Source organism: Paramormyrops kingsleyae, chromosome 3, assembly GCF_048594095.1.
Source record: "Paramormyrops kingsleyae isolate MSU_618 chromosome 3, PKINGS_0.4, whole genome shotgun sequence".
NCBI classification, from domain to species: Eukaryota; Metazoa; Chordata; class Actinopteri; order Osteoglossiformes; family Mormyridae; genus Paramormyrops; species Paramormyrops kingsleyae.
The window spans coordinates 23,513,271-23,540,044 of NC_132799.1; the positions used below are offsets into that span (position 1 = coordinate 23,513,271).

The 26,774-nt window shown below is 47.7% G+C and overlaps 1 protein-coding gene across 7 annotated transcripts in view; it reads right to left on the reverse strand.

Moving 5' to 3' along the window:
• The window catches only part of LOC111846157 (protein piccolo-like), a 59,828-nt gene that overhangs the window by 11,026 nt on the left and 22,028 nt on the right, over positions 1-26,774 (reverse strand). For 2 of the 7 annotated variants that reach the window (XM_072709885.1, XM_072709884.1), the window contains exons 4-19: positions 20,321-26,657; positions 18,178-19,958; positions 14,603-16,652; positions 12,249-12,355; positions 11,691-11,763; positions 11,263-11,388; positions 10,814-10,852; positions 8,620-8,728; positions 8,277-8,344; positions 7,802-7,992; positions 5,894-5,944; positions 5,073-5,203; positions 3,966-3,992; positions 2,869-2,962; positions 2,273-2,344; positions 1,668-1,845 (exon numbers count right to left, since the gene is read on the reverse strand). In XM_072709885.1, coding sequence (XP_072565986.1) covers positions 1,668-1,845; positions 2,273-2,344; positions 2,869-2,962; positions 3,966-3,992; positions 5,073-5,203; positions 5,894-5,944; positions 7,802-7,992; positions 8,277-8,344; positions 8,620-8,728; positions 10,814-10,852; positions 11,263-11,388; positions 11,691-11,763; positions 12,249-12,355; positions 14,603-16,652; positions 18,178-19,958; positions 20,321-26,657 — 11,434 coding nt within the window. Of the gene's footprint in view, positions 1-1,667; positions 1,846-2,272; positions 2,345-2,868; positions 2,963-3,965; positions 3,993-5,072; positions 5,204-5,893; positions 5,945-7,801; positions 7,993-8,276; positions 8,345-8,619; positions 8,729-10,813; positions 10,853-11,262; positions 11,389-11,690; positions 11,764-12,248; positions 12,356-14,602; positions 16,653-18,177; positions 20,283-20,320; positions 26,658-26,774 lie in introns of those variants that run through there. The other 5 variants (XM_072709888.1, XM_072709887.1, XM_072709886.1 and 2 more) reach the window with 4 other exon arrangements.

The window sequence follows — 26,774 nt, forward strand, 5'->3', positions numbered from 1 at the left end:
AGGTCCAGAGAGTTCAAATCTAGTTGAGTACTCTGTGACTGTGACTTTTTATACTCAAACTGGTTAGTTGAAAGAAAATCTTGGTCTGGATTTGTACTCTCTGGACCTGAAATCTCCACCTCTGGGCATTTGCCCCTGTTTGCCCCTGGCTCCCTACCACTAGAAATCAGTGTTTTGACATTGTGGGATATGTCCTGTGTGGACTGGCAGCCCGAGTCCTACCCTGTGCCCTATACTGCTTGGGACAAGGTTTGCTCCGATTTACCCTGGTGTACTCCAGGGTACTCTGTGCAGATGCCCCACTCCAGCCTGCATTAACGCCCCCTCTCGGGTCCCGGGCCTGCATCCACACTTGAGGGCAGCTCCGCTTCCTGCTTGGCTCCCACTAGCATCCGTTATTCCGGTGCTTACGGGAGCAGCTCTCTCATTTTTCCGCCGTTTCCCCACCCACCAGTAGCTATATTTAGATGAGCCGTGAGCCTCTCTGTCTGGAGAGGAAGCTAAATTTAACTGCCATCTGATTGAAGGAGAAACCCAAGGCCCAGGATGGTGCCCTTCAAGTCGGGATAGAGAGCAGCCTGCCTCGGTGCTGTCTGGAACATCTCCGAGGAGATGCCACCTACAGGCTCCAAATTGTTGCCGAATTACTGTGGTATCGTGGAGCAAATCCAAACCCTCCGGAAGCAGACTCTCGGTCAGCATACTCTCTTACTTTGCAGAGTGACACGGCAGCGGTACCACAGCCAATGACAGCCCGAAACACAGGCCCTAGCGGTTCTGTACTCGAATCCCACATTCTGGGTCTGTCTGGATGTGTAGAGTGTATCGTTTTCCCCAGTCACAATGTCCTGGCTGTCAACACTGTGAGTCCAATTCCTCAAATGAGATCAAAACTGCAGGGGACAGTGTGCAGCTCAGTGGGTTAGGACATGATCTGAAGGTCGCTGGTTCAAATCCCAGGGTTCGCACAGTAATTCATTGTTGGGCCCATGATAAGGGATAAAATGGTTTCAGATTTCAAAGTAAACCACGATAAAATTCCTGACGATTAGTATTACTGTTTCAAATTTTAATAGTCATTAAAACTGTGGTTGGTTACCATGCTTTGAAAAAAAACAAACACATTAAATATTGTTCAGCATTAATCAAAGTTGACAGCAGTCTCCCAGATGTAGGTGCACAGGTGCAGAATGCAACATGGGTTTGTTTAGTGTCGGTAGTAGGCAGTGAGAGCGCTCTGGTGGTTTTTAGTGTTAATGCGCATTATATATGGCTTTCATGTGTTGCCATAAGGTATTGGCTTATTACTTCATGTTATTACTTTAATGTTTATGCAAATATAAAGTGCACAGTGCTGCTAAGTTTACTTGTGGCTTTCAATATAAAACTTGGTGAAATAATTTCAGTTTGAGAATCAGTACTTCTTGAACATTTTCAGCACATTTTCACAATAGCGTGACAATACTGATAACCGAGATCATTTTGGTCACATTACATTTTTATATTATTTCATCTCTACCCCTTAGCAGGGTCATTAACCCCAGTCTCCCCAGGGACTGTCTGACCCCTGCTCTCTCAGCTGTACATGGCTATAGCAAACCACATTGGACTTCAGCATAAACAGTAAAATATGGTGTTTCAGAGCAGCCACTGGAGGCGTAACGCACCCTTGGACGGATCGGGGAAGACGCCGTGGCTCCGGCTCTTGATGACGGAGGACTTGGACCCCAGAGCGCTCTGGCCTGGGGGAGCGCGGCCGTGGTCGATAACATCGCCCTGCTCCTTGAGGGCCAGCCAGCGGGGAGTGTTATCCAGCTGAACCGTATTTGACAGGTCGATCAGCACCTGGAGGCCACGGGAACAGTGGAGTCACAGCATAAGTGTGTGCATGCGCGCAGTGTGCCCTCTGCTGGACACGAACAGATACTACACTGACAAAACCCACCCTTGTGTGTGTGTGTGTGAATGATTATGTTCAAAACACTGCAGTGATGTCTCATCCACTGTAATACAGGACTGGCTCAGGCTTTGAAATATTTTGAAATATTGAGTGTTGGGGGTGGGGCACAGGGTTATCTGGGTAGGGCGGGGAACTGTAAGCCCCAACGTGGGTCAAACTTTTGACTGAGTAACTCAGGCTCAGCTTGGCGAGGCACCGTGGAGCGAGGCCTGCTGAAAAATAGCACAGGTGCAGTTACACTACATACTGCAGAAAAGAACCTTAAGAACATTCTTCTTCAAAGAATAAAACTACGTATGCAGAGACACTCACTTCACCCAGGAAGTCGTTAGAGCCCATGCGGTCGTAATCCCACACGGTCACTTCCAGGGTCTTCTTTTTCAGCTGTGAGTGAAGACAGCGATGACCACACTAAGCAAACAATCAGGCATGAGCATTACCACTGTGCCCCTGCAGGGGTCGCTGTGTCTGCGGGAGGAACCTTCATCTCCCTAGAATGCAGTCAGTCAAATTGATCAAGGGCTAATTAACATGGAAGCCGACACGTGCCCTGCGAGTCGGCTGAGGCAGAACCGCCTTCCCACTGACCTCCTGCCTGGCCCAGCCCCCATAGCGAGGTCCTAATAAACCAGGCGAACTTCCCAGAAAAGGAATCCATACGGGGTCAGAGCAGAAAAGCCAGAAGGACACTTTGTAAACAAATTTTAAGCTGAGTTAAGACTTGAGGGATGAATCCCACAGAAAATGGACAGACAGACTAACAGATAGATCTGTACATTGTATTTACACAGTATATTTGAAGTGAGATTATTGGAGCATGGAGCTGGTTCAGTGCTGCCTCTGCATTCCTTAACAATCTGCGGTCACATTATCTGGCACATTGATCAGAACCCCGTAGTGTCACCTACCTGTTCCAGGTGGATGTTCTTGTAAATGACCGTCTGATTCCACTCTGGGTTCAGGCTTTTGTTCATAGACTTGCTCCGTCTTTTGTTCTCAGCACTGCAAGAAGAGACAGATAGACAAGAGAAATAAATACACATATGCATGAAAAGACACTTCTTACAATACTTCAGAACCAAGGTAGGTTGGACTTTACTGAGCTGCCAATCATAGGCTGGGTTTATCTAACTGAATCCGAGTTAGGGTTAGGGTTAGCCAACAGAAACCAAGGTAGGCGGGATTATCCTGAGCTGCCAATCCAAGCCTGGGTTTATCCAATGGAAGCCAAAATAGGCGGGATTATACTGAGCTGCCAATCATAGGCTGAATTTAGCCAACAGAAACCAAGGTAGGCGGGATTATACTGAGCTGCCAATCCAAGGCTAGGTTTGTCCAATGGAAGCCAAAATAGGCGGGATTATCCTGAGCTGTCAATAAAAACCAGGGTTTTTTCCAGGTAGAAAGATCATCCTAAACTGTCAATCACAGCCATGGTTTATCCAATAGAAACCAAGAAAATAATCATTAGTAAGAAGTGTCAAGCAGTCCAAAATGATATACTACTACTACTAAAAATAAAGACAAGTCATCGATATATTTTTGTCGCTGTTGTTATTTTTCTGTCCCATAAAGTTTGAAGCCTCTTTCTGTCATGGCGACCCTCAGAACCTTAAAGAACAGTTACGTACATTTAGCAAATGGAATGAAGGTTTTAGAAGTGAGACGTGTCGTGGACCAGAGCGTGGGATGTGCAGGTCAGATACATGTGCAAGCAGAAAGCTGCCTTTTCGGGAAGAGCGGCACAAACACGCACACGCAACACGCACACGACAGGCACACGACAGCGACACGGGACAAGGCCAATCCCATGAAACGCGAAGGGCGGGTGCAGCGGGAACAGGAGGATCCAATTGGTTATGAGACGACGGGGCATGACAGGCTTGACAGTGGATCGTTCACATTGATCTGCGGTGGCGTCAGCGCCAGGTCCGTGGTGATTGGAGGGGCACATGCAGCGATGCTCAACCACAGAGAATCAGTAAACTCAAAGTCATCACTTTACCTGGCATTCTGGACAACCATCACTTGGCTGAAAAATCCATTTTGGGTTTGCAGCAATTTACAGATTAAAAAAAACAGCAGTGAGGGGGGGTGGGGGCTCACTTCGGCGATAAATACAGCAAACAGGGCCGGATACAGGGACAGACATGATGACTGACTGAAGGCGGTGTCTGTCAGCCGGGGGGGGGGGGGGGGGGGGGGGTTTGTGCAGGCTGGAGTAGCAGGGATACTGCTTCCTCTCTTGTACATGCAGCCACATGGGCCGGACAGAGAAGCCTTGACCAATGTGGGGGGAGGTGGGGGCATTATCACCAATCAAAAGGCAGCAGTGTCTCCCTCAGTGGTTTGGGTAGCATAGGGTGGCATGTGGCTCGGGAGGTTGGACTTAGGATACTGTGCCTGTGATAGGAAGGCTGCAGATTCAGATTCAACTGGCTGACAGTGATGTCACCGCTGGGCCCCTGAGCAAGACCCCCTGAGCTGATTTGACGGCTGACCCTGTGCTCAGAGCCCGAGCTTCACTCTCACCTGTATATGTGTCTTAATAAAGGAGAGCATGATGGGATATGTCACAACTAACTCATTTCTATGTCTCTGTATTTGGGGAAATGGTCAGTAAGGTACCATTGATTAAGTGAAGCCTATAACTGTACAGACAGAGTGGCGGGGAGGGGCATGTAATCCAAACCTTCAGGTGCCACCCCCTGCTGCATTTACCAGGTGAGTAGTTCAGATAGCCATCTCAAATACCCAGAATGCACAGTGGCATTGCGGTTTTACAGAAGAACAACTATCAGCTGACAAATAAAAACTGAGAACAGAAGGACCGAAGGAAGCGCATCGTCATAGAGACAGACATGTGAAGTATCCGTGCCGATGCCGTCAGGGAGAGAGTCCCCTGCTGACGCACCCATAGAATGCGCAGAGGCTGCTGTGACGCCCAACAAATACATGAGGAGGGGCATGGCCCTCACTTTTTGCTGAGCCGCAGCGTGACACAAGCAGCAGCGCAGCAGCATGTCGGGCATGCAGTCTGCCATGCACTCAGGAAGCCCCGGAAAAAAACCTGCCAGCGTAAATGACGACGGTTACCCGCTCTGGAACTCACCCCCTTCCGGGGAGCAGGTACACCTTGACAAAGGGGTCAGAGTAGCTGCCGCCGTCTCTGGGCGAGAGGTTCCTTGCCTGCAGGACGTGGATGATGAGGTTGCCCAGACTGCGGTCATAGTTGATTTGAAGCTGTGAAATAAATTGGAAGAACTGCTTCACTCACTAACACTGAATGGAGGAACTGCTTCACTGACTAATACTGACTGGAGGAACTGCTTCACTCACTAATACTGACTGGAGGAACTGCTTCACTCACTAACACTGACTGGAGGAACTGCTTCATTCACTAACACTGACTGGAGGAACTGCTTCATTCACTAACACTGACTGGAGGAACTGCTTCACTCACTAACACTGACTGGAGGAACTGCTTCACTCACTAATACTGACTGGAGGAACTGCTTCACTCACTAACACTGACTGGAAGAACTGCTTCACTGACTAATACTGATTTGAAGTGCTGCTTCACTCATTAATACTGATTTGAAGATCTGCTTCCCTAACTAATATCGACAGTACAGCAGCAGAGGAATAATGAATAAATTTACCAGGTGATTTTTAGAGAGCCACATAGCAGCCCCAAAATGGAGACAAACAAAAGATGGAGGTGTACAGTAAACATTATTCTGCTTTGTTATTGCAGAAGTCAGAGGCAGCAAGGTTTGTGAATTAAAAAAAATTCATATGCAAAAAAAATCTGCAGTATCAGGGCACAGGACAGGGTATCAGGGAAACCCTACTCCGGTCATGCTTATAAATGAGAACTCATGATAGCCACAGCCTACAGAGAGTTAAAAACACGAGAATGTACATGAGTACCTGGATATCGCCTGTTATTGGATGCATCTGGGTCTTTGTTGGCTCTGCAAGCTGCAAAACATCAGGGACATCAGCAAAGCAAAGCAGAGCGCCCCCTGGCTGTCCCCCCCAGGCAACACATCACGCAAATCTCCGTTAAGCTCATGCTCAGTGCTGAGACTGGAATAAAAACTAATTCCTGGCATGTGGACAGCAGATCTGCTCTCCTGATCCCCGATGAAGGACACCTGCATGTCTACGCACTTGTGCAGCACGCCTACAGGAGTTGGTCAATGGAACTGAAACACTGACCAATTAAGTGTTTGAGGTTTCAGTGTATGACCTGGTGAAAAATCTTCACTGACTGCACATTCCATCCGTAAGAGCAGAGTGTGAAGGTTGAATCAGCAGAGCAACAGCACAGCTGTACATAAAATATCACAATCCACACAACAGAATGGGAGACGTATCTCAATTCAAAGTGCGTGTCTCGCTGGTGCATTTCAGCAAGTCTTTGTGGTGTATCGAGTGCCAGAGTATCCGGGGTAATGTCAGCATACCACCAATGGAGGACAAACTACATCCAACAGGAGTAACTCCGTAGGTAAGAGGAAGCTGTCTGAACGGGATGTCCGGGTACTAACTTGGAATGTATACAAAAAACATAAAACCACAGCTGCTCAACTCACTGCAGAAGTAAATGAGCACCTTGACTCTCCTGTTTCCACCAAAACTGTTCGCTGGGAGCTCCGCAGGGTCAATATTCATGGCCAGGATGCTATAGCTAAACCTTTGGTCACTTATGCCAACGCCAGATGTTGATTTCAATGGCACCAGCAGCTCAAATCTTGGGCTGTGGACACTGTTACTGTCAAGTTTATACAGTATAACATCTGGGAGAGTTATGGTGTGGAGAAGCCCCAGAGAGGCTTACCACCCGCACTGTTGCATACCCAGTGCAGCATAGGGGTGGATCAGTCATGGATTGGGCTGCAATATCATGGCATTCCCTAGGTCTACTACTTATTATTGATGAATGTGTCACTTCCAAGGACTACCAAACCATTCTGGAGGACCATGTTCACCCAATGGTTCAAGCATCGTACCCTGAAGGTGGTGCTGTGTATCAGGATGATAATGCACCAATACACACAGCCAGACTGGTGACAGAGGGGTTACATGAACATGAAAAAGAAGTTGAACTTCTCCCATGGCCTGCGCAGTTCCCAGATCTGAATATTACTGAGCCACTTTGGGGAGCCTTGGAAGAGTGAGTCAGGTAATGGTTTCCTCCACCAGCATCATGTAGAGCCTAACCACTGTTCTGCAAGAGGAAATGCTCAAAATCCCCCCGGCCACTGTACAGGATTTGTATCTATCATTCCTGAGACAAATTAATGCTGTATTGACTGCAAAAGGGAGGCCCTTCATCATTACAAGAAATTGTGGTCTAAAACCAGTTGTTTTGGTTTCACTGTCCAACCCCTGTAGGTCAATGACCTGTCAGTGTTGTCATAACATTTATAAGTACTCCCCCGCTGCTCCAGTCCCTCCCCGCCATCAGCAAGCTCCCGGTGGAGCAGGATGATGGATGTTAAAAGATGATAAATACTCTGAAGACGCAATGAATATTATAGTGAAGATCAGAGGATGAGGTGTATGGCTCACATAGGAACAGTAAGATCTACGTATGAAGGTACTCCGTGCTGAAATGCGCACAACTCATGACTGATTCGACTATTACCAAGACTGGAGATACATCAGAATGGCAGAATCAGCTTGGGGTGACATATCTAGCAGGGAAGCGAGAGGCAGAGGTATAGCTGGACCCAGAGAACTTGCCGGGAGACCCATTAAACTTGGGCTTTCCCCTGGAGAATGCCTGAATGGCCCAGTGATGCCAGCTATCACTTATTCTGCAGGACTTGCCTTGCTGCTATGCCGCTTCTTGCTGACAGAGGGCGATCCCGGCCGAGCCGGGCTGGGAGTGGCTCCTGGGTGCGCTCGTTGCCCTTTCTCCATGGCAGGCAGAACCGAAGAAGGTGACTTCTGCTGAGAAACCTTCTGCAGTTCGGCGGCCAGCTGCTTCGGATCGATTCCGGGGGACCTCTGCCTGTCTCCTGGGGACACGTCACACCAAGAATGGTTACATGCCGTCAAAAGATGTGTCACATCTTCCCCAGTAGCTAAATGGAGCCCATTCAGATGTCTGCCCAGTTCCTAATTCAGCCTGATGGAAGCGGCCTCCGCCCCGGCTGACTAGGCACACAAAGCCTGCGGATCTGTAGACCTTCAGGTCTGGGTCAGTTCTGGTCGTCTCCATCATCACATGCAAACTCTGGCAAGGCCAATTCGCCATCCCTTCACAGTGATGCATCTCAGGATGTGCTCATTCTCCACTTACCAGCTTTCGGTTGGTCCAGAATCTCCAGGCACTGGAGGTGACCTGAATCGGACAGCATGTTCAGATCCCTGAGACAGAGCAGAGACAGTTTTATCAGTGTTCACAGACCACAAATTATTACATTGCTCTGGATGCTAGTGTGACATTTTAGCCCCCTGTTGAGATTTGTGCACTACCATCACCCTGAGATCACTCTTTGTGTTATACCACGACAGTCAGGTACATAGGCAGAGTATTCCTGACTTTATGTCAATGGTATTTTAAGGAGCATTAACTGGGTTTTAACGATAATCGAAGAGCGAATGTGGGTGCGGGGGAGGTGCGGAAGGTGAGGATGACTCACAGTCTGACACAGATTTCCACTTCGCTGCTTGATCGCATCACGAGGCCTTGGACCTCCTCGAATGTTTTACCCGTCAGAGGAATCCCGTCCCACTCCAGGACCTGCATTCCTGTAACCAGAAGATGGGGTAGATTTCATTCCACACCCAGCAGCCATGCGGCACATCATCAGCTTCGCTTACTTACAGCACCTGGTTATTACTGACAGCCTCACTAGCGTTAATCGTATTTGCCCAGACTTACACCTATTTATACTATAACCCAACACGAGTGCGGACACTCAGCTCAGCTGGGCTATGCATATAGCTGCAGCGTGGTTTCCAAGCATCCCTGCTTAATGTCACCACAAACCTTAACACCAGTCAATCGATAACACAGCAAAGAAGAAGAAGCATGTAATCTGAGCAGGACCTGGGGGCCACTTCATTAATAAAGCAGCATCTCCCTCCAATGAAGCAGAATTTCTGCCTTATTCTCCCTTTGTGGAAACAAAATTAAAGAACAATCAAAGAAAAAATAGCACGTTGTGCCTTTAAGATGGGTGCTAACGTGACAGCCATGTGTTATCTTTGACAGGTCTAACAAGCACACTGCTTGCTGACGTCATTCATCCTCTCATGTGGGTCCTCCCTCTGATTTTGTGCGCCAGCCTCCGGAGGTCTCTCGAGCGTGAGGCTGGGACCCACGCCACGGCTCAGTCTGTGCTCGTGTGACCTCACTCATCATCACTTTCTGTGTCCTTGTACTGGGCTGTCTGGGAATCAATGAATGAAGCCTGGATCCAGATTCCCCCATTAACCTCAGAACACGCTGAACATTTGATGAAAGACACTGTATATGTGTTTTCTTATTTATTTGACAGATGCTTCTATCCAGAGCAAGGCACGTTTTTGCAAAAGCAGGGTCAGCCAGTCCCTGGAGTAATTGGGGGTCAAGGGCCTTACTCAGGGGCCCACCAGTGACATCATTAGGGGCCTTGTTCAGGGGCCCAACAGTGACATCACTCTGTTGATCCAGAGATTTGAACCAGTGACCTTCTGATCACAGACACAGTATCCAAACCTGCTGAGCCACACACTGTTTGAATCCACAAACTGTTAAATTCTTGAATCAGATACTATAACAATATATACTACACAACAACAAGATCATTACAATATCTGATCATGACAAGTAGTTCATGGACATTCTGCTCCTCTTAGCCTAACTTTTGTTCTTTATCTGTGTTAGTTCTGTCATTGGGAAGCAGGGGTCGGTCTCCCAGCCTTCCCCACTCAGGTATAAAGGTAGATCCACCTTGAACGGCGTGTTTGTTTCTCGTATCGTTAAATGCTTCTTAAATGCCTCCTCAGATGCTCTGTAATGTTTCTCACGCTTCGTCTGTGACCTTCTCAGAGAAAAGGGCGAAACTACAGTGACAGAAAAGACACACAGGGCAAACACAGCATGCCTACACACACCCCACACGCGTGCTCACATGTCACTTACACAAACGACAGCCTGTCCTCAAGCATGCCGTTTGTTTATGCCACAGTTCTTCAGCTGCGTGGAACAATGAGATGAATGAATGCAGCACCTTCACATTGATGGGTCAAAACACACAAACGGACTTGAATGTCTACGACCTCCTACAGCAACCTCAGTGTGACTTCACAGTGCATCCTCACAATGTGACCTAACAGCATGACCTCAGTGTGACCTAACAGTGTGATCTCACAGCATGACCTTACAGTGCAACCTCAGTGTGACCCTACAGTGCAACCTCAATAGTGTGACCTCACAGTGTGACCTAACAGCGTGATCCTACGGTGCAACAGAACAGTGAGACCTCACAGTGTGGCCTCATAGTGCGACCTCAGTGTGATCCTACACTGCAGCGTGACAATCAGACCACACAGTGTGACCGCACAGTGCAACCTCACACACAAAGTCATTATCTGATTTTCACTCTACATGGTTTGGCGGTTTGGAGATTGGCTTCACATACAAGCCACAATCCGAGAAATTTTCTCTGTGCTGATTTCCGCACATTCACTTTAAATAAGAGAACAGGCGCCCAGGCAAATCGGTGCGTGAGCAGCCCAAGGACAGTGAGCAGATGCTGCCACCTCCCTCCTGCCTTTTTAACTTATCAGTAAGGCGCAGCTTGCTGCTCTCAAGCCCACTCTTCCTGTCCTATCATGGCACGGCCTTACCTGACTGACAGCTCATGTGGCCATTCAGCTTCATGTGTGCTGAAATAAAGACACAGTAGAAATAACAGGCTGACCCTTGTTGTGTTTTTGATCCCTGACCTCTTGGTTGTACATTTGATTGTATCACCATGTTTTGACCTCTGACCTCTTGGCTGTGTATGCAACTGGATCATATTGTTTTGACCTTTCAGCTTATGTGTGGCTGGATCGTTGTGTTTTGACCTCTGACCTTTCAGCTGTATATGTGGCTGGATCATTGTGTTTTGACCTCTGACATTTCAGCTATTTGTGTGGCTGGATTGCTGTGTTTTGATAAAACCAGCATTAAAGACAGATTAAAGATATAAAACCAGCATTAAAACTGATAAAACTGCAATGACTGTAAAACAATAGACATAGATCCTCCTCCTAAGCCAGGAGGTCTCAAAAAGGCAGTTGGGCACTCTCACCTTCCACGATCTTTCCAGCATGTTCTATGGAAGAGCCGGGGAAAACCTCAGCCACATATGCCCCGATCTCCCTGCTGTTCCCTGGGATCTCCTTCCCACCCACCACGCGGATGCCAAGTCCAGCACCTGCAGAAAGCCACAGTGACACTCAGCCGTGCAGTGCAGATAAAAGCAGAACTGCGTATATTTTTAATGGAGGGATCAGTAGAGTTAGAGTCAATTACAGCTGGTTATATAAACAGCAGAGTTATTTTACATTTATTTTCCCCTTTTACCCTAATAGCTTTAATCAATTTGCATACTCAGGTGTTGCAGGGCCCTGACCACAGCCTAGTGTAGCCTGGGCATTAAGCCAGCCTGCCCCTCTCTCGTCCGGCCACTCTGTGACGGGTATGTACATGAGAGTGCTACACCTTGAAGGCCCGCACCTGAAACGCTGTGGTCGTTAGGGTCTCTCTGGACGTTCACTCTTGCGTAGGGGTAAGGGTAGCGGGGCTTCACCTGGCCAGAAAACAGGCATTTCCAAATGAAACTTTCTTTGCTTTTTGTTCAGTTACATGTACAGGCACACTGGAATGTGTTAGGTGTCATATATCCCATCATGCTCTTCTTTTTAATGCAGACACACACATAGAGGGTAGCTTGAGATCTGAGCACAGAGTCAGCCATCTATCCTGCACTCCTGGAGCATTTTTCAGGTGGTTAAGGGTCAAAGCTCAAGGGCTCAAAGGGGATGTGGCTATTTGGCTGAGCATGGGATTTGAACTAGCAACCTTCTTATTACAAGCACAGATGGCCACCCTTCACTCCCCACTGTTTTCTTTAATCATTGTGTAAGCATTGTATGTAGTTAGTGTCAAATGTGATACAACCAGTTTCTTGTATGTAGTAAATTAAAATCCCATGCACTGCCTCACAGAGATCAACCTGCTGGTGTCACTGATAGCCATGCACTGGTGACATAAGTGGCAACACAAGGCCATTACCTCTCCAAGCTGATGGATCTGCTTGTGCAGGCCAGTGTTCCCATCCATGACACGTCCCTCCCAGGGCCCATTAAACCAGTCCATCTCTTCCTGCCGTAGGTGATACGCTGTGGGAGATGGATCCCAAACATCAGTCAACCCGACCCTAGGCTGCCATCGCACGGCACACACATGCTCAGGCTGGCCTTACAAACCATGTATGAAGACACACAGCAGGAGGTGAAAGAGGAAAGAGACCAGGAGCCAATGGAAGGGCTTCGGGGGCATAGGGGATTATGGGACGCATGCATTTACACCTAAGACTTTTGGCTGGTAAGGGCCCTTCATTGTTGACCTGACACTAAAAAGACAATCCTCAAGTAGCCAGACCCCATGAAGATCCTGCAAATGTAAAGTGCAATGCATCAAATCAAGATGAGGGTGATAACAAAGCAAATCAGACTGTCTGCCAAGCTGCCCAATCCAAGTCCGGCTTTTGGAAACATCATTGTGACTTGCCAGTCCTTCCTATAAATTCTTTTTCAAAAGGGATTTGTATCACCAAAGAGCCATTTCACGTAAATGTAATCTCTCCGTTGAGTGAAAATCCCTGAGGTTCAGCAGCCAACTCTTAAATGACTTCTAGTTTCAACTTATGTTTCTTAAGCATTGCAATAAAGGACAAACAGCTTCCTGTTAGCCTTCAAATAGTTATGATCCGGGGGTGTGTGTTAGGGTCGATGTGCCAAATGCACTGTGATGAGAGGAGAGCTGATGACACACATTCACGTAGACTGCAGTGAGTCATCTATGGACAGGGGGTGGTGTACTTTGTGACTCTTCCCGACTCTCACCTTCCACATTCCAGACCACTGCTGGTACAGAACGTGTAATGTTGATTCCATGAAAACCGTATTGCCTGATGATCCACATTGAGATGAACATTAACCCAGAGTACATGTGGCTACCTGAGCAATGTAACTAACTGTGCGAAGTGGCTACCTGTGTGATGTGACTACCTGTGTGATGTGGCTACCTGTGTGATGTGGCCACCTGCGCGATGCGGCCTCCTGTGTAATGCGCCCACCTGCGCGATGCGGCCTCCTGTGTAATGCGCCCACTTGAGTGATGTGGTCTCCTGTGTAATGCGGCTGCCTGAGCAATGCGGCCACCTGTGTGATGTGGTTACCTGCGCGGATGCTGCCTCCTGTGTAATCCGGCTACCCGTGCAATGCGGCCTCTTGTGTAATGCGGCTACCTGTGCGATGTGGCTACCTCAGTGATTCAGCCACCTGTGTGATGCGCCTACCTATGCGATGCGGCTACCTATGCGATGCGGCTACCTATGCGATGCGCCTACCTATGCGATGTGGCTACCTATGTGATGTGGCTACCTATGTGATGTGGCTACCTATGCGATGCGCCTACCTTTGCGATGCGGCTACCTTCACAATACATCACTACATTCTCAAGTCTGGAAATCTGGCTTTGTTGAGATGCTACAGGACTCACTAGACAAATCACTAACTTTGTGGACCTATAATATTTACTAATATGACTTTTTATCCATTTCACATTGAACTAAATTCAGTTTTGTTTGAATGATTCCGGTTTACTACTTAGAATGATTCCATTAGAGTGCATAAATATATTTTAAATGTAACCGAGATGTATGCATTCATCAAAATGCAAAAACATAAGCTGCTTCTCTGAAAAAGTTTGCTGTCTTTTGAAAGAGGCACTTTGCATACAGGAACTGTGCTTTTACGGCTAACAGTATAATGACCCTGTCAACAGGCCATAATTAATGCTATATGTAATAAAACCTGCTATTTCCTCTTAAGCTTACCTCTGTGATCAGATTTGGCTGCACTTCCATTTCAACGTTAAATCATACTAGTCAAGAAGATGCCAAAAATAAAACAGATTTGATTGTTTTAAAATATGATACTAGGAAAAGCAAATTAAGAAATCCATATGTCAGATGTAAAAGAAGAAAGGAGGAACGAGTACAATGGGGACGTATACAGGCAATTCTTAACTGACACAAGCAATCTGTCCCACAAAGCCTGACATAAGTCAAATTTTATGCGAATCGGATTGGTCCAACCGTACCATTCAAAACACCTTACAGCAAAAAATGGAGGGATCACATATACTATTAGTATGTGATAAAGAGCACATATTAAATAAATGAAAAAATAAAGTGCACATTTACTTACAGGTGCATGATGCCTTAACGCTTCTGTAAACTATTTGTACCTTGGACAGGTTTACTTAATCTGGTTTAACGTAAGTCAAGAGCTGCCTTTAATGGAGAGTCTGGAGAAGATGCACAGAGCCACCATGCAGCCACAGCAAGTTGGCCAGCTTACCTTCGCTGTCGGACACAACACTTTGCATGTCCTCTGTCAGCAGTGCCAAGTCTCGGTCGTATACACGTGCACGGGATTCCACCCGTGACCTGGACTCCTCCTTCATGTGTTGCTGTACCTCAGGGAGGGAGTGGCTGGAGCCAAACTGGTCCCTTAAGTCAGCTGATATGGGTGGGAGGGGCCCCGCGGATGCCCGAGCCATTCCCATTGGCTGGCCGACAGGACTCAGCGGACTCTCCTCCTCGGAGTTTTGCGCTATGATGGGAATGCGGCCCCTGCTCTGGCTGATGGGAAGGATGGACGGCTTGGCCCTCAGGATAGAGGTACCATCACTCTCCATCTTTAATCTCAGTGAAGAACTGGACAGGTCCCTCTTGATGGAAAGGTCAATTCCGTAGACCGAGCATGGCCTGGAAGAAGGTCGCGACCTGCTACCACTTGGATACACAGCGCTGTCTGGGATGGGTGATCTTGAGTGGGGGCTTAGGTTCAGTGATTGTCCTAGATTGAGAGATTGTGCAATACTAACTCCAAGATTGGATCCAAGGTATTTTTGCTGCTCTGTGATGTTCTTCCTAAGTCCAAAAGTAAAATTGTCCTGTAGCAGCCGTGATCGGGATGTGAGCCCACTAACTGATGTGCCACTGGGTGTTAAATAGCTACTATAATCCAGCCCAAGGTCTCTGCTTTCATGGATAGAAGAAAACTTTGTGAGTTTTGGGTCCAGTGTTGCCTTTTTATGTTTGGCTTGTTTCTGGTAGAGCACAGAGGCCGGTAGCTGCTTTGCCGCCTGCTTCTCTAATGTCAGCCGGCCGATGCTGTACTTATCAGCCCTGGGAAAGTGCCGGTAGCCACTGTCGCTGGGGTAGCAGTGGGGCAGGCCCGTCAGGGGGTCCAGGCCGCTCGCCCCTCTGCGGAACTCCTGCTTTATCTGCTGCTTCAGGAGCTTCAGCTCATAGGGTTCCTCCATGGCATCTTCCTGGACCTTCATGCAAGGATGAAGCCTGGAAGATGCCTGCAGTGGTCCCAGGAAGTCCCGCAACTCTGCGGCACGGAGCAGCCGGTCGGCCTTGGCCAGGTCTTTGTCGGGAATGCTGAAGCTGGAGGATAGCCCGCTGGAACCCTTCGTAAGCTCACTGATGTCATTGAGCAGGACGTAGCTCTTGGGGGCGTGATGATCTACATCCGTGTACAGGGAGTCGGCAGAGATGCTGGACATAGGGCTGCTGGCGATGCTGCCTCTTTCATCTACACCCATCCTCAGGCTGCTATACTTGCCCCCGAGATGGGTTAGGTCATAGGTACTGTCTGTAGAGGGGCCCAACAGCACGTTCGGGTTACGTATGATCTCATAGTTGGTGGTGATCTTCGTCTCCAATTCGGAGAGTGTGGAATGCCGGGATTTCTGGTACACTTGTGACCCGGAGTGCTGGTGTGACGCCTGGGGGTAGGACAGTGTGGGATCCGTGTAAATGGACTGAGTCTGGTATGGCGATGCTTGTGCACACTCGTAGAAGGTCTGCGGAGGGGTCTGTGTCGGCGAGGCATACTGGTACACAGAGTACGGGCTCTTTTTCGCACCCTGTGGTGGGATGAACTGCTCAAGATCCGACTGCGGTGCCGTCTTGGGTCTCTCGAGTATGTGGCTGTCCGCTGTCGGCTCACGGATGTTACTGACCTCGCTGTCCGACATGTAGTCGCGCTCCTCGGCGACCCCTTGCAGGTAGTCCCTCTCCCGCTTTTCTCGCTCCTTCAGCAGCGCATCCTTCCTGCGATTGATGCCCATCTCCAGGTACCTCAGCTTGGCGTCGATCTCCTTCTCCTCCTCGTCCAGCTCGGCCTGCTTCTTGCGGAGTTTAGAGGACTCCCGCTCCACGAGGCTGAGCTCCCTGTCGATGTCCTGCAGGATCTTGGCACGTGCCATGGTGATGTTCCGGCAAAGGCGCCTGCGGGCGGAGCCGGTGCTGTAGCCGCAAGGGCTGAGCATGGGCTCCTCCTCTTGGGGCGGGTTAGGGAGAGTACGCCTCACTTTCTTTTGGGTGCCTTTTCCCTATGAGTAAAGGATACACCAATTAAAGAACACATTACGTGACGGTAAGATTTAAATGATTTATTTAAGTCTTTTGGGCCACAAAATTAAAAATCTATAGTAGCTCACCTTCCAGCTGATTCTTATAAGACATTAATCAGCGCAAGGAATGTAAATAAAAGTGTGCAGATCTCTGCTGTTTCTAAGGAGATTATTTTTTTACATGTATTTACGTGAATATGTGACAAAAAGGAAGACAATCAGATGCTACCTATATACAGGCAGTTTTGGACACAGGTAATTTATTCAGATTAAGATTCTGTAGATTTTGCCCTGGACTCACATTTCTGTGCAAACTCAGCTCTGACTGTCCTGCTGAATCTCACTGTGAAACCTGCTCAAGTCACTCACTTCCTAGCTCACTTCCTAAAGCCCAGGAGAAAGAACTTCTCCGTTAATATAACGCTACGTTTATGTTAATATAACCCAACATTTACATTCATATAACCCTACATTTACGCCCTCCCTCTTGCAAAGTACCTTGCTACTGGCCTCTGCAATCGAGGCTGACCATATCATTACCTCTTCAGAATAATTATATTAAAATACAACGCTATTGGAAATAGATGGAAATTAATGAACATAAAAATTCATTCAACAACAATGGTTCTCAAACGCTTTGTCTGGAGACCCCTGAAAAAAAGAACATTGGTTCAGTCTCGGGATCCGTTTCAATACAGTTTGAGAACCAATAATGTTGAAAACCTCAAATCTAACACTTTCACAACCTAATGGAGATTTTGCCCTTGAATTACTTCACTTTTCTGAGCAGACAGCATGGCACCATAAGATCAATATATTTCATTTATACAGTAAATCTTTTTCCATCCAAAAGTCCAGTTGGTGTCAAGCATTGGTCTAAAATGGGGAGTTTTCTACTACTACTACTCGTACTACTACTACTACTACTACTAATAATAATAATAATAATAATAATAATAATAATAATAATAATAATAATAATAATAAACCTTACTCCAGACAGGTCAGTGGCAGAGTACAGTATGAATTACTGGGTTAATTGTGAACTTGGAACCCTCTGAAGGTGGGATATGATGTGTATTCAGATGCTGTCTTGAGGGATGCAAATGTGGGCTTTGAACCCAAAATAAATTCAAATGCACCAGCAGACAGTCAGCATCACTGCGAAAAATCCAAGTACAGGCTGTAAATGAACGGCCAGGCAGGCTACTGCACGTGGTAGGAGAGCCGCAAATGGAAGCCTGGGTTAATGGCTGGCTAACGTGCTCTGTAAGCGACCGCATGAAAATCACACGCAAAATTAAATAAATTAAATACATTTAATTTCATTTCATTTAATGAAGTTGGGGGCAGGGGGGTAGATAAAAGGCAATGTATAAAAGCCTATGTATTAAAATACTATTCAAAGACAGTGTGCAAATGGAAATACATCCAGACATGAAGAAGTTTCATCTTGTATTTTACTGAATGGAGGATCCATTGCATCCCGCCAAACGGCACTTACTGAATAGCTGTCGGAGAAGTGGAAGCTAGAGCCCGTCTGCCTGTCGGCCGTGAGCTTTGACATGTTCAGGTCCATCGGCTGTGTGCTGTTCGGGGCATTCGAAGACTCCGAGCTGAAAGTATCATGCGGGCTTGAATCTCCAATGGATTTTTCGTAAGAGACGTACTCCAGAGAGGTCTTGGGGGACAGAGGAGAGACCGGCGAGAACAGCACCTTGGGAGACTTGGGAGTAGACGGTGCTACCTGCAGAGAGGACCCGTCTGCTTTCAGGTGAGCGGAGTAGCCTATTTCTAAAGGGCCTGGCCTCCTCTTATCTCTCTGGGGAGACCTCCTCTCCGAAGTCAAGCTGCCGCCCCTGTGCGATTTTTCTGGGGAGCATAACTCTACCTTAGTATCAACGTGGGCCCTGACTGATGGCCGTTTCACAGGCCCAGAGGGCTCTGTCTGGACTGAGATTTCGGCTACCGTCTGGATGGCAATGCTGGACAACTTGGAGGACTGCTTCCCCCTCTCTCCCTCTGCCGATCTGCTGGACCGTGCCCGGCGCCGGCTCCTGCTGGGGACATCCCACTCATCTTGGTCCTCCTCGTCTGTCTGAACACTGCTGTCCACGCTCTTCCTGGTCCTCCTTCTCCTCCCAGCGTAAGCCCTGTCCGCTACATCCTCACTGTCAGCCTGGACCCCACTGTCTACTGTTGTCTTCTGGCCGTCAAGCTGTATTGTGTTGCTGAGCTGGAGGTGAACCTGTCCATCTGACTCTTTTAGGGCTACATCAGATCCTGGCATGATTGGTATATATTTGCCAACTCCCTGAGTGGGAAGTGAAAACCAGGCCTGGTTCTGTGGGGTCTCTAACCCAGTAACCACGGAAGTTGCAGTGGTCTCATCCTTCACTGGCCAGAATTGTGTGTCGTCATGCCCTACGTACTGAATGTCCTGTGGTATCTGCTCGGAACCGCTGAGCGGAGGAACCCCCTCAGAGGGATCATAGCCATACACTTCCCTCATCTTTTGCTCCTGCAAGTGCAGCTGGAGCTGCTGCTGGAGTTGGTGTATCTGCTCCAACTGCAGCTGATGCTGGGCGTACGTCTCCTGCTGCATCATAAGGTGAGCCTGGCGCTCCTCCTCCTGCTGGAAGAGGAGCTGCTGCTTCATCGTCTGCAGCTTCTCCAGTTCCTGCTGGACGATGATCTGCTCGTGCTCCCGGAACATCTGCATCTCCTGCCGTTCCCACTCGAGCTCCTCCGCCTGACGAAGCTGCTTCATCTTTTCCAGCTCAAGAAGCTCACGCTCCTTCTGAAACTGCTGCTCCTGGCTGCCGTCCGACCCCTGAAGGACTGGAGCGCTGAAAGGTTGTGTTGGTGCTGCTACGGTCTCCAGTGGTGCGTCAATGTATGCGCCAGGGACCCCCGTTACCATAGGAATGACTGCAGGGAATGCTGAAGGGAGAGTCTCCTTTCCAGTTTCTATGAGAACACATCCATCTCCCATCGTGGGGGTGGTTAAAAAACTATATGACGGTGAAAGACACTGATCACCTCTGGAATGCATTCCTGAGAAATCTTTATATGCTGTACTAAATATGGAGACTGGCTGGGTCGTGATTGCATATGTAGAAGGAATAGGTACTGCGACGGAGGAGTACACTACTCCATTCGAACATTTCAAGACACTATTCACACTGAAGTGTGTCCCAGCCGCTGGACGTTGGGCGGCATATGGAGGAAGAGTCATCCTCGCATATCGCTCCGCTGATCTACTTGAGTAGTCCATAATTTCACCTGTAGACATAAGTGTAAAATTATTTCTTTCAAACAAGGCATTTCTGCAATGGCAGACAGGACAGTAAAGCTTATTCAGGTGTCAGAAAGCAAACCAGAGCGCATGCAGAAACGTCCAGCCTCTCCAGCTTGGCACCATGCCATGCCAAAACCATCTGTGGGCACACGCATGCGTCTGTGCACAAAAATACGTCAAGACAAAAAATGTAAAATGACTCGGAGATCAACACAAACACTTTTCAAAAATGAAGACACAAAAAAAGAAAAAGAACAAAAAAGGAAGAACAAACATCAGCCCGGTATAAGTGGAGGCAAATCAAAATGATATTTCAGTGACAGATCGGCAATGCCCTCATACTGACCTGTGGACATTTTTCCAGATGACAAGTCCACAGCGCCCTCCACTGGCCCATTATGATAATCATAACTATTTTTGCTTTTATAGAAGAACACTCCTGCCTCGGATAAGTTGGTATCAGACATCGAGGGTTTCATGCCACAAAAACCCTTGCTGCCGGCAGGTCCTGAGCGATTGTATTGGTAATGATCATCTCGGTATCCGAACCGGTCTTCTGGAAGGGCTGGTGCTGGCTGCGGTGTTGTGCATATGCCTGCGAAAGGAAGTTTGTAGACCATGTCGCAGCAGACAGCTCGTCGTCCCCCTGTAAGGTCCACAGGCTGGGGGTCATCCTCAATAACAGTGGTGAAGACCTCGGAGGTCGACTCCTCAAGAGTGACTACAGTTTGAAGCGGCTTTGTTTTGGTTAGATCCACCGCCCCCACCACCCCGGTCTCAATACACATGGTGCCATTGGTCATGCTCACTGGAACATCACCAATGGGTGACTTGGATGTCTCTATGCCAGTAATCGCCCCAAGAGAAAGATTAATGGGAGTGTCGATACAGAAGCTACTCAAAGGTTTTGAATCTAAAGGCCTATATATTATTTGGGCAACAGGCTCAAATGTCTTGGATGTTGTTAGCTGAAGAGGAGTTGAAAAAACAGAAGCATGAGTCAACGGCCTGTCCATAACACTGCTGGGTGTCACTGTGGCAGAGCAGGTGACAGTTATACTGTCAGTAACAAAAGACAGGGTCGGAACCGGTGATGCTGCCGCACTGAGATTTACTATCGCCGAGTGTACGGCACTCGTTGGACGTCCACTGCTATCACTTGAAAACGACTGCCGCCGAGAATCCAGGGAAGACAGATCCATCCCTTTCTCAGTCATGGGAATGCTGATCTTCAAAGTACGAAGATCCACGACATCTCCAGAGTAGGGAACCGTGCCATTTTCTTTTGGCTTTAGTTGCACTTTGGTTGCCATTTCGGAAGGAATGCTGATGGCAATGCTAGGACTTCTGGGAGTGGGCGAAGGCGGTAACCTTTCACAGATCAGAGAGACCATTGTTCTCTGAACTTCTGTGGTGACCACTTGGGTGACGAGGTTAGGAAAACTAGCAGGCTGCCCAGAGACTGAAACAGCCATGTGTCCTCCATGCATTCCCTGATGTTCCACAGACTTTGTGTACTGAGTAAATGGAGTAAATGCATTAGGTGCATCAAAGGTCGGATGTGCCATTTTGGTTTGGAACACTTCACATTTATTTGTGGATACTTGGGTAGTTATGCTTTCAGTTGGTGAGTTAGGCTGTGAAGGTAAAGTGATGACTACATATGCTCCATTTAAGGAGCTTCCACTCCTTGGGGTCCGCGGCGACTTAGGTGATGCTGCATTCATTTGGCACTCTGGTGAAGTGCTCAAATTTAATGACAGTGCAGAGATGCTATGTGGAGATGTGGGCAGTGTGCTGCTTGTTATAGGTGGCTGACTAACAGTATATTTATAATGAGGTGAAAGAGCCTCCTCTTGATGAATATTGACTGGTAACCTATCTGGGATAGGTGACAGTATTGGTGGAGGCACCTGTGGTCTGTACATTGAGTATGATGTACTTAGGTCTCTAACTGGTTCAGTCTCAGGAGCCATTGTCATAGGTTTTGAAAGGGCCAGTGGTCCAGTAGGTGAAATTATTGGTGGTGGTGGTGCTGTGCAAACAGGTGGCATGTCTCTAAGGGAGAAAGGTGGCTGAGGTTGGTAGGGGGGAGGTAAGGATTGTGTTCTAAGAGGTCCATCTACTCTTTCCTGGGATGAGTAGCTGAGTAATGCTACAGGACTAGGGGGCGCTGTTCGAACAGAAGATGTTATTAGAGCACCAGGAGTAGACCCGATTCTTGGTGGAGAGGAAGAGTATAGGGTTATAGCAGGTAAGGATGAAACACCAACAACTGCAGAAGATACAGGACTGTCCACTGGTTTCACATATTTTGATGAATGGGTAATTAAAGAATCAGTATCCAAGCTGGGCACTGAGATCACAACGTGCTCCTTTGTAGATGACTTCTGAGGCGGCATGGCATATGATTTAGTAGAAAATGTGCTTGAGATAGTTTCTGTCTGAGGAGGAGCCACTGATCTCTCAACATCTGTGGCCTTCATGGAATCTTTCACACCACGCTGTATGTCCACAACTACAGAATGCATGTATGTGGACAAATTAAGTGGTGATGGACATGGAGGTGGTGCAGGCTGGCTGCTGGAAGCTGTCACTGGTGCTGCAGGGACAGATGCATTAGAGACTGTAACCAGTTCTAAACTTGATTTTAATTCTGGGGATGGAACAGTGGTTGGAACGAAAATAGTGACTTGAGCCATGACAGGGGGTAAGGTTGGAGGTGCTTTCTCTAAGTATGGATGGGGTTTTGAAGCTGAAATCTCAGTGGATGCAGCAGACAAGTCTAGAGCTAGAGGTGATGAAGCTGAGGTATCCTTTACTTGGGGAGCTGAAGTATCCTTTGCATAGGGCACTTCACAGACAACTGTTAAGGGTTCTATTTCAGCGGGGGGTAAAACTGGAGGAAGAAATGAAGCAGGACCCGGAGCAGAAGTACAAGTGGAATGAGGAGCTGGATTATCTGTTACTTTGGGGACTTCAGAAATAACAGATATTGGTTCCATTTCAGCAGAGGCAGAAGCTGGAGTTGGATCAAGAGCAAGGACTGAAGTAGGATGTAGTGATATGTTTGAATCATGAAATGGCAGGGAAGGTGAAGTTGAACTAGATATCGTTTGAGCTACGAGACAAACAGCAGATAATGGATTCAATTCAGAAGAAGTTGGAAGAGGAGGTAAAGCCACAGCCAGAGGTGGAGCTCCAGCTTTAACTAAGCTTTGTGTTTCTGCTGGAGATGGGACAGTCACTGGGTGCGGGACACAAATCATTGATACTGGCTCTGTGTCTGCAGAAGTGGTGACTGAAACGGGAAGAGGGGCTGGACGTGCAGTGACTGTTGGCTTGGGCATTTCACAAACAACTGATATAGGTTCCATTTCATCAGCAGTTTGTGCATCAGCACTGCTGTCGCTTGTCATAAATGATTGCTTGTCTTTAAACTTCTCTTGGAGAATTTGTGGAGCATCAGACAATGGGACTATATCCTGCTTTTCTGTAACATGGTCTCCTTCTACATCTTCCTCTGCAGATGAGCACCGAGTTATTTTCAGATCAGGTATAAGGTGGACAGTCCTAGTGAGACTAATATCTGAATATATGTTTGAATCAACATAATCATTTTGACCACTAGCATGGACTGGTATTTTAAGTTTTTCTGTAACGCCATCTTTGGAAGAAATCAACTGTGGTGAGTGGGACACTGCCTGGGTGGGACTTGCTCCAGGTGTTACAATGGTGCTTTGTTGACTGATTAATCCCATAACTGCAGCATCAACTATAACAGTGTTTTCATGTTTTTCTGTGTCACTTGGAGACACAGCTACAGAGAAAATATCACTGACAGGAGGCAGTATCACAATCTCTTGCAAATGTTCACTTATCTGCTGAGTTGGTTTTGGTTTCAGTTCTTTCAGTGTTGAATCCTTCCCTTCTTGTGGCATACCTTCATACTCCTCTGGTGACTTTTTATCCTCTTCATGCACTGAAAGCGTACCTGTTCCTTGCTCTGGAATCATTATTTGAACTTGGTCTTTAGTTCTACGCTTTGGTTTCTCCTCAACTACAGAATGAAGCGATGGTTCACGTATTTTCTGCACAGCGGGAATCTGACTTGCACGACACTCTGCTGCCTCAGATTTAGGTTCAATGCCTGAGGAATCTGCAGGCGATCTGTGGAGTTTTTCCATTTCCTCTGACTGTCGCAGCTCTTGTGTTGGAGAGGCATCTTCAATGGGGGGGAGATTCCTTGGAGGAGGGGCTGGATGTTCTCCTCTCCTCTCTGAACACATCTCCTCTTTTCCTTTCTTAGACTTTCTACTGGAGCCCCTCTTTGCCAGATGCTGCTGATCCATGTCGCCCCACCTGTCTTGCTCCCTGAGGAGCTCTTCTTCTCGCATTTCCTCTTCCTCAGAGGAGTCCTCAATAGTTGGCAGTATGTGGCCATGTTGCCTGTGTCTAGCCTTTCTTTGTTTACTTTGCTCACTCAGTTTCTTATGACTCGGACTGCTGTCACTATCCTCATCCATTGAAGACACTGAAGTTGGTGATGTCCCAGGTGTAAAACTGGATGCATGAAAGCTGGAGGATCCTTCACCCTTTGACCTGTCCTCTGGGGAATTAGGTAGGCTTTCCAGCTCATCATCAGCTAAACTCTGTTGTACAGGGCCTACATCTTTGTATGGTAAAGTAGAGCTATACTCATGGTCTTGTTTCTCAGATGGTCTTTCCTCAGCTTCATCATAGCTAATACTGGTTGTTTTGACGAGCTTCTTGTACTGGCCAGAGGTACCTCCCTCTTTACCCTTTCTCTCTTCCTGCTTGTGCTTCTGCCAATGTATGTCGCCCTTTTCATCCTTGTGCAAATCCAGGTGCCTCTCTGTTATAGATTTCCTTTTAACGTCCTCTTCATCGCTGATGGACAGGTTTTCCTGCACTCCCTGCACTACTGTTGAGGTTTCAGCCACAGTATCGTCCTTGACAGAATCATAAAATTGTGCTCCACTTGTGATTGCATCATTTACCTTCAACTTTCTGTGGCTGGCAGAGAGTGACTGTTCCTCTTGTTGGACTTCTGCTGGCATTGCATGTGTATGGTGCGATTCTGGGGATACAAGTGGAGTTCTTGGGCTGTGGTCTTTTTCTTCATTTCCATCATCATTTAAATGATTGTCAGTTCTGCTTAGCTGAACTTTGGATGTTGTTAGTGCACTTGTTTCTAAGTTTGTCATATCAGAAGAACTTGAAGTGATCCTCTGGCCAGCAGTGTCTATATCTTCTAGAGGGGCTCCTTCAATTTTAATTTCTTCCTCTGTCCCTTCCGAAGGTTGTGCTATTGATGTTGTCCTTGAAAGTACTCTGCCTGGAGGTGGTGTTGCACCTGCCTCCTCTGGAAGAACATCTGAAGCTTCATGTGGATGAGCAGGACCACAGTAAAGAAGCGCCTCTGCTTGATCTGCAGACTTATGATGAGCCAGTTCTAATTCTGAAGGGGAAGCAGTTGATGCAAGAGGAAGAAAACGTTCAGGAGGAGCAGTAACAGCTTCAAGAGAAACAGTTCTAGATTCTGGGTGAGAAGAAAGCATAGGTACTAAAGCAGGCTTCTCTGGAGGAGTGACAGGGTTAGGAGGTGGAGTTTCTTTTGTTATTACAGTAACATCTTCTGGAGAAGGTTTTAACACCGAAGGAACAGTGGTAGTCTGCACAGAGTCAGTATCAGGCTGTGGGTGGCCAGCGGCTTCTACAGCTGATGGTGTAGGCTCAAACAAAGGAGAAGGAATTTGAGAAGCAGCAGACTCTGTAGATGCACTTTGAGAATCAGAGAAATCTGCACTGGACTCTGACGAAGAAATGGCAACTTCATGGGGAAGAGTAGGTTCAAGGTCAGTAATACTCTCAAGATAAAACTCAGTATCTTTTGAAGGATCCACAACTTCAGGGGCAAGACTAGGCTCATAAAGAGAATCTATATTTGCCTCAAGGGGTCCAGTCACAGTAGCTTGTTCCAATGTGTGAGCTACAAAAGGGGGCACATGCCCAGGAGTGGCAGCATCAACTTTAGGAGAAGAACTTAGCTCAGCAGAAGTATCAGTGGAAGTACTCGAACCTGTAGATTCAGGAGAGGGACTGGCTGTAGCTGGAGCTGCAGGAGGTTCAGAGGGAGGAGTATCAACTTCAGTGAGGGGGCTATCTGCAGAATGTTCCGATTCTGAAGAAGCAACAGCAGCTTCAGGGGGATGTATAAGCTCGGGATGTGCAACTTCAGGGTGTTTAAGACAAAGTTTTGGCTGAAGAGGTTCTGGAGAAGGTAGAGATGTAGGCCCTAGAGGAGCAATCTCACATGGAGGAACAGGAGTGGCATCTTTTTCAGGAGGTGTGGACTTGGGGTCCTTTATTCGAGGGGATGTAGAGTCAGCAGGGGCAGCCGTGGTTTCAGAAGCAGAGCCAGCTGCCTTGCTAATCGAGGCGCGCTTAGGAGAAGCAGATGGAGCCTCATGATCAGCAGCGGTCTTTTGGACACCAGTGGGTCCTGAATGGGTGGCTTCTTTTGCAGGGACGGCCTGACTTTTCTGCTGACTGGCTGGCTTTGATGGGGGGGGCAGGGGTGGCGGTGGCGTCATGCCCATGTCTCCAAGCTGTCCAGCAAGGGCCCGTTGTGTTTGGCAGCTCAAACAGAGCCACTCGTTCTGTAAAACAAAACGGGAGGCAAACAGATGTCAGTAATCCAGCGGGAACATCCAAAGCCTGTATGAACGTTGAGCTTTTTCAACACATACACTAAGAACAAGGTCTGAGTCCGCAAG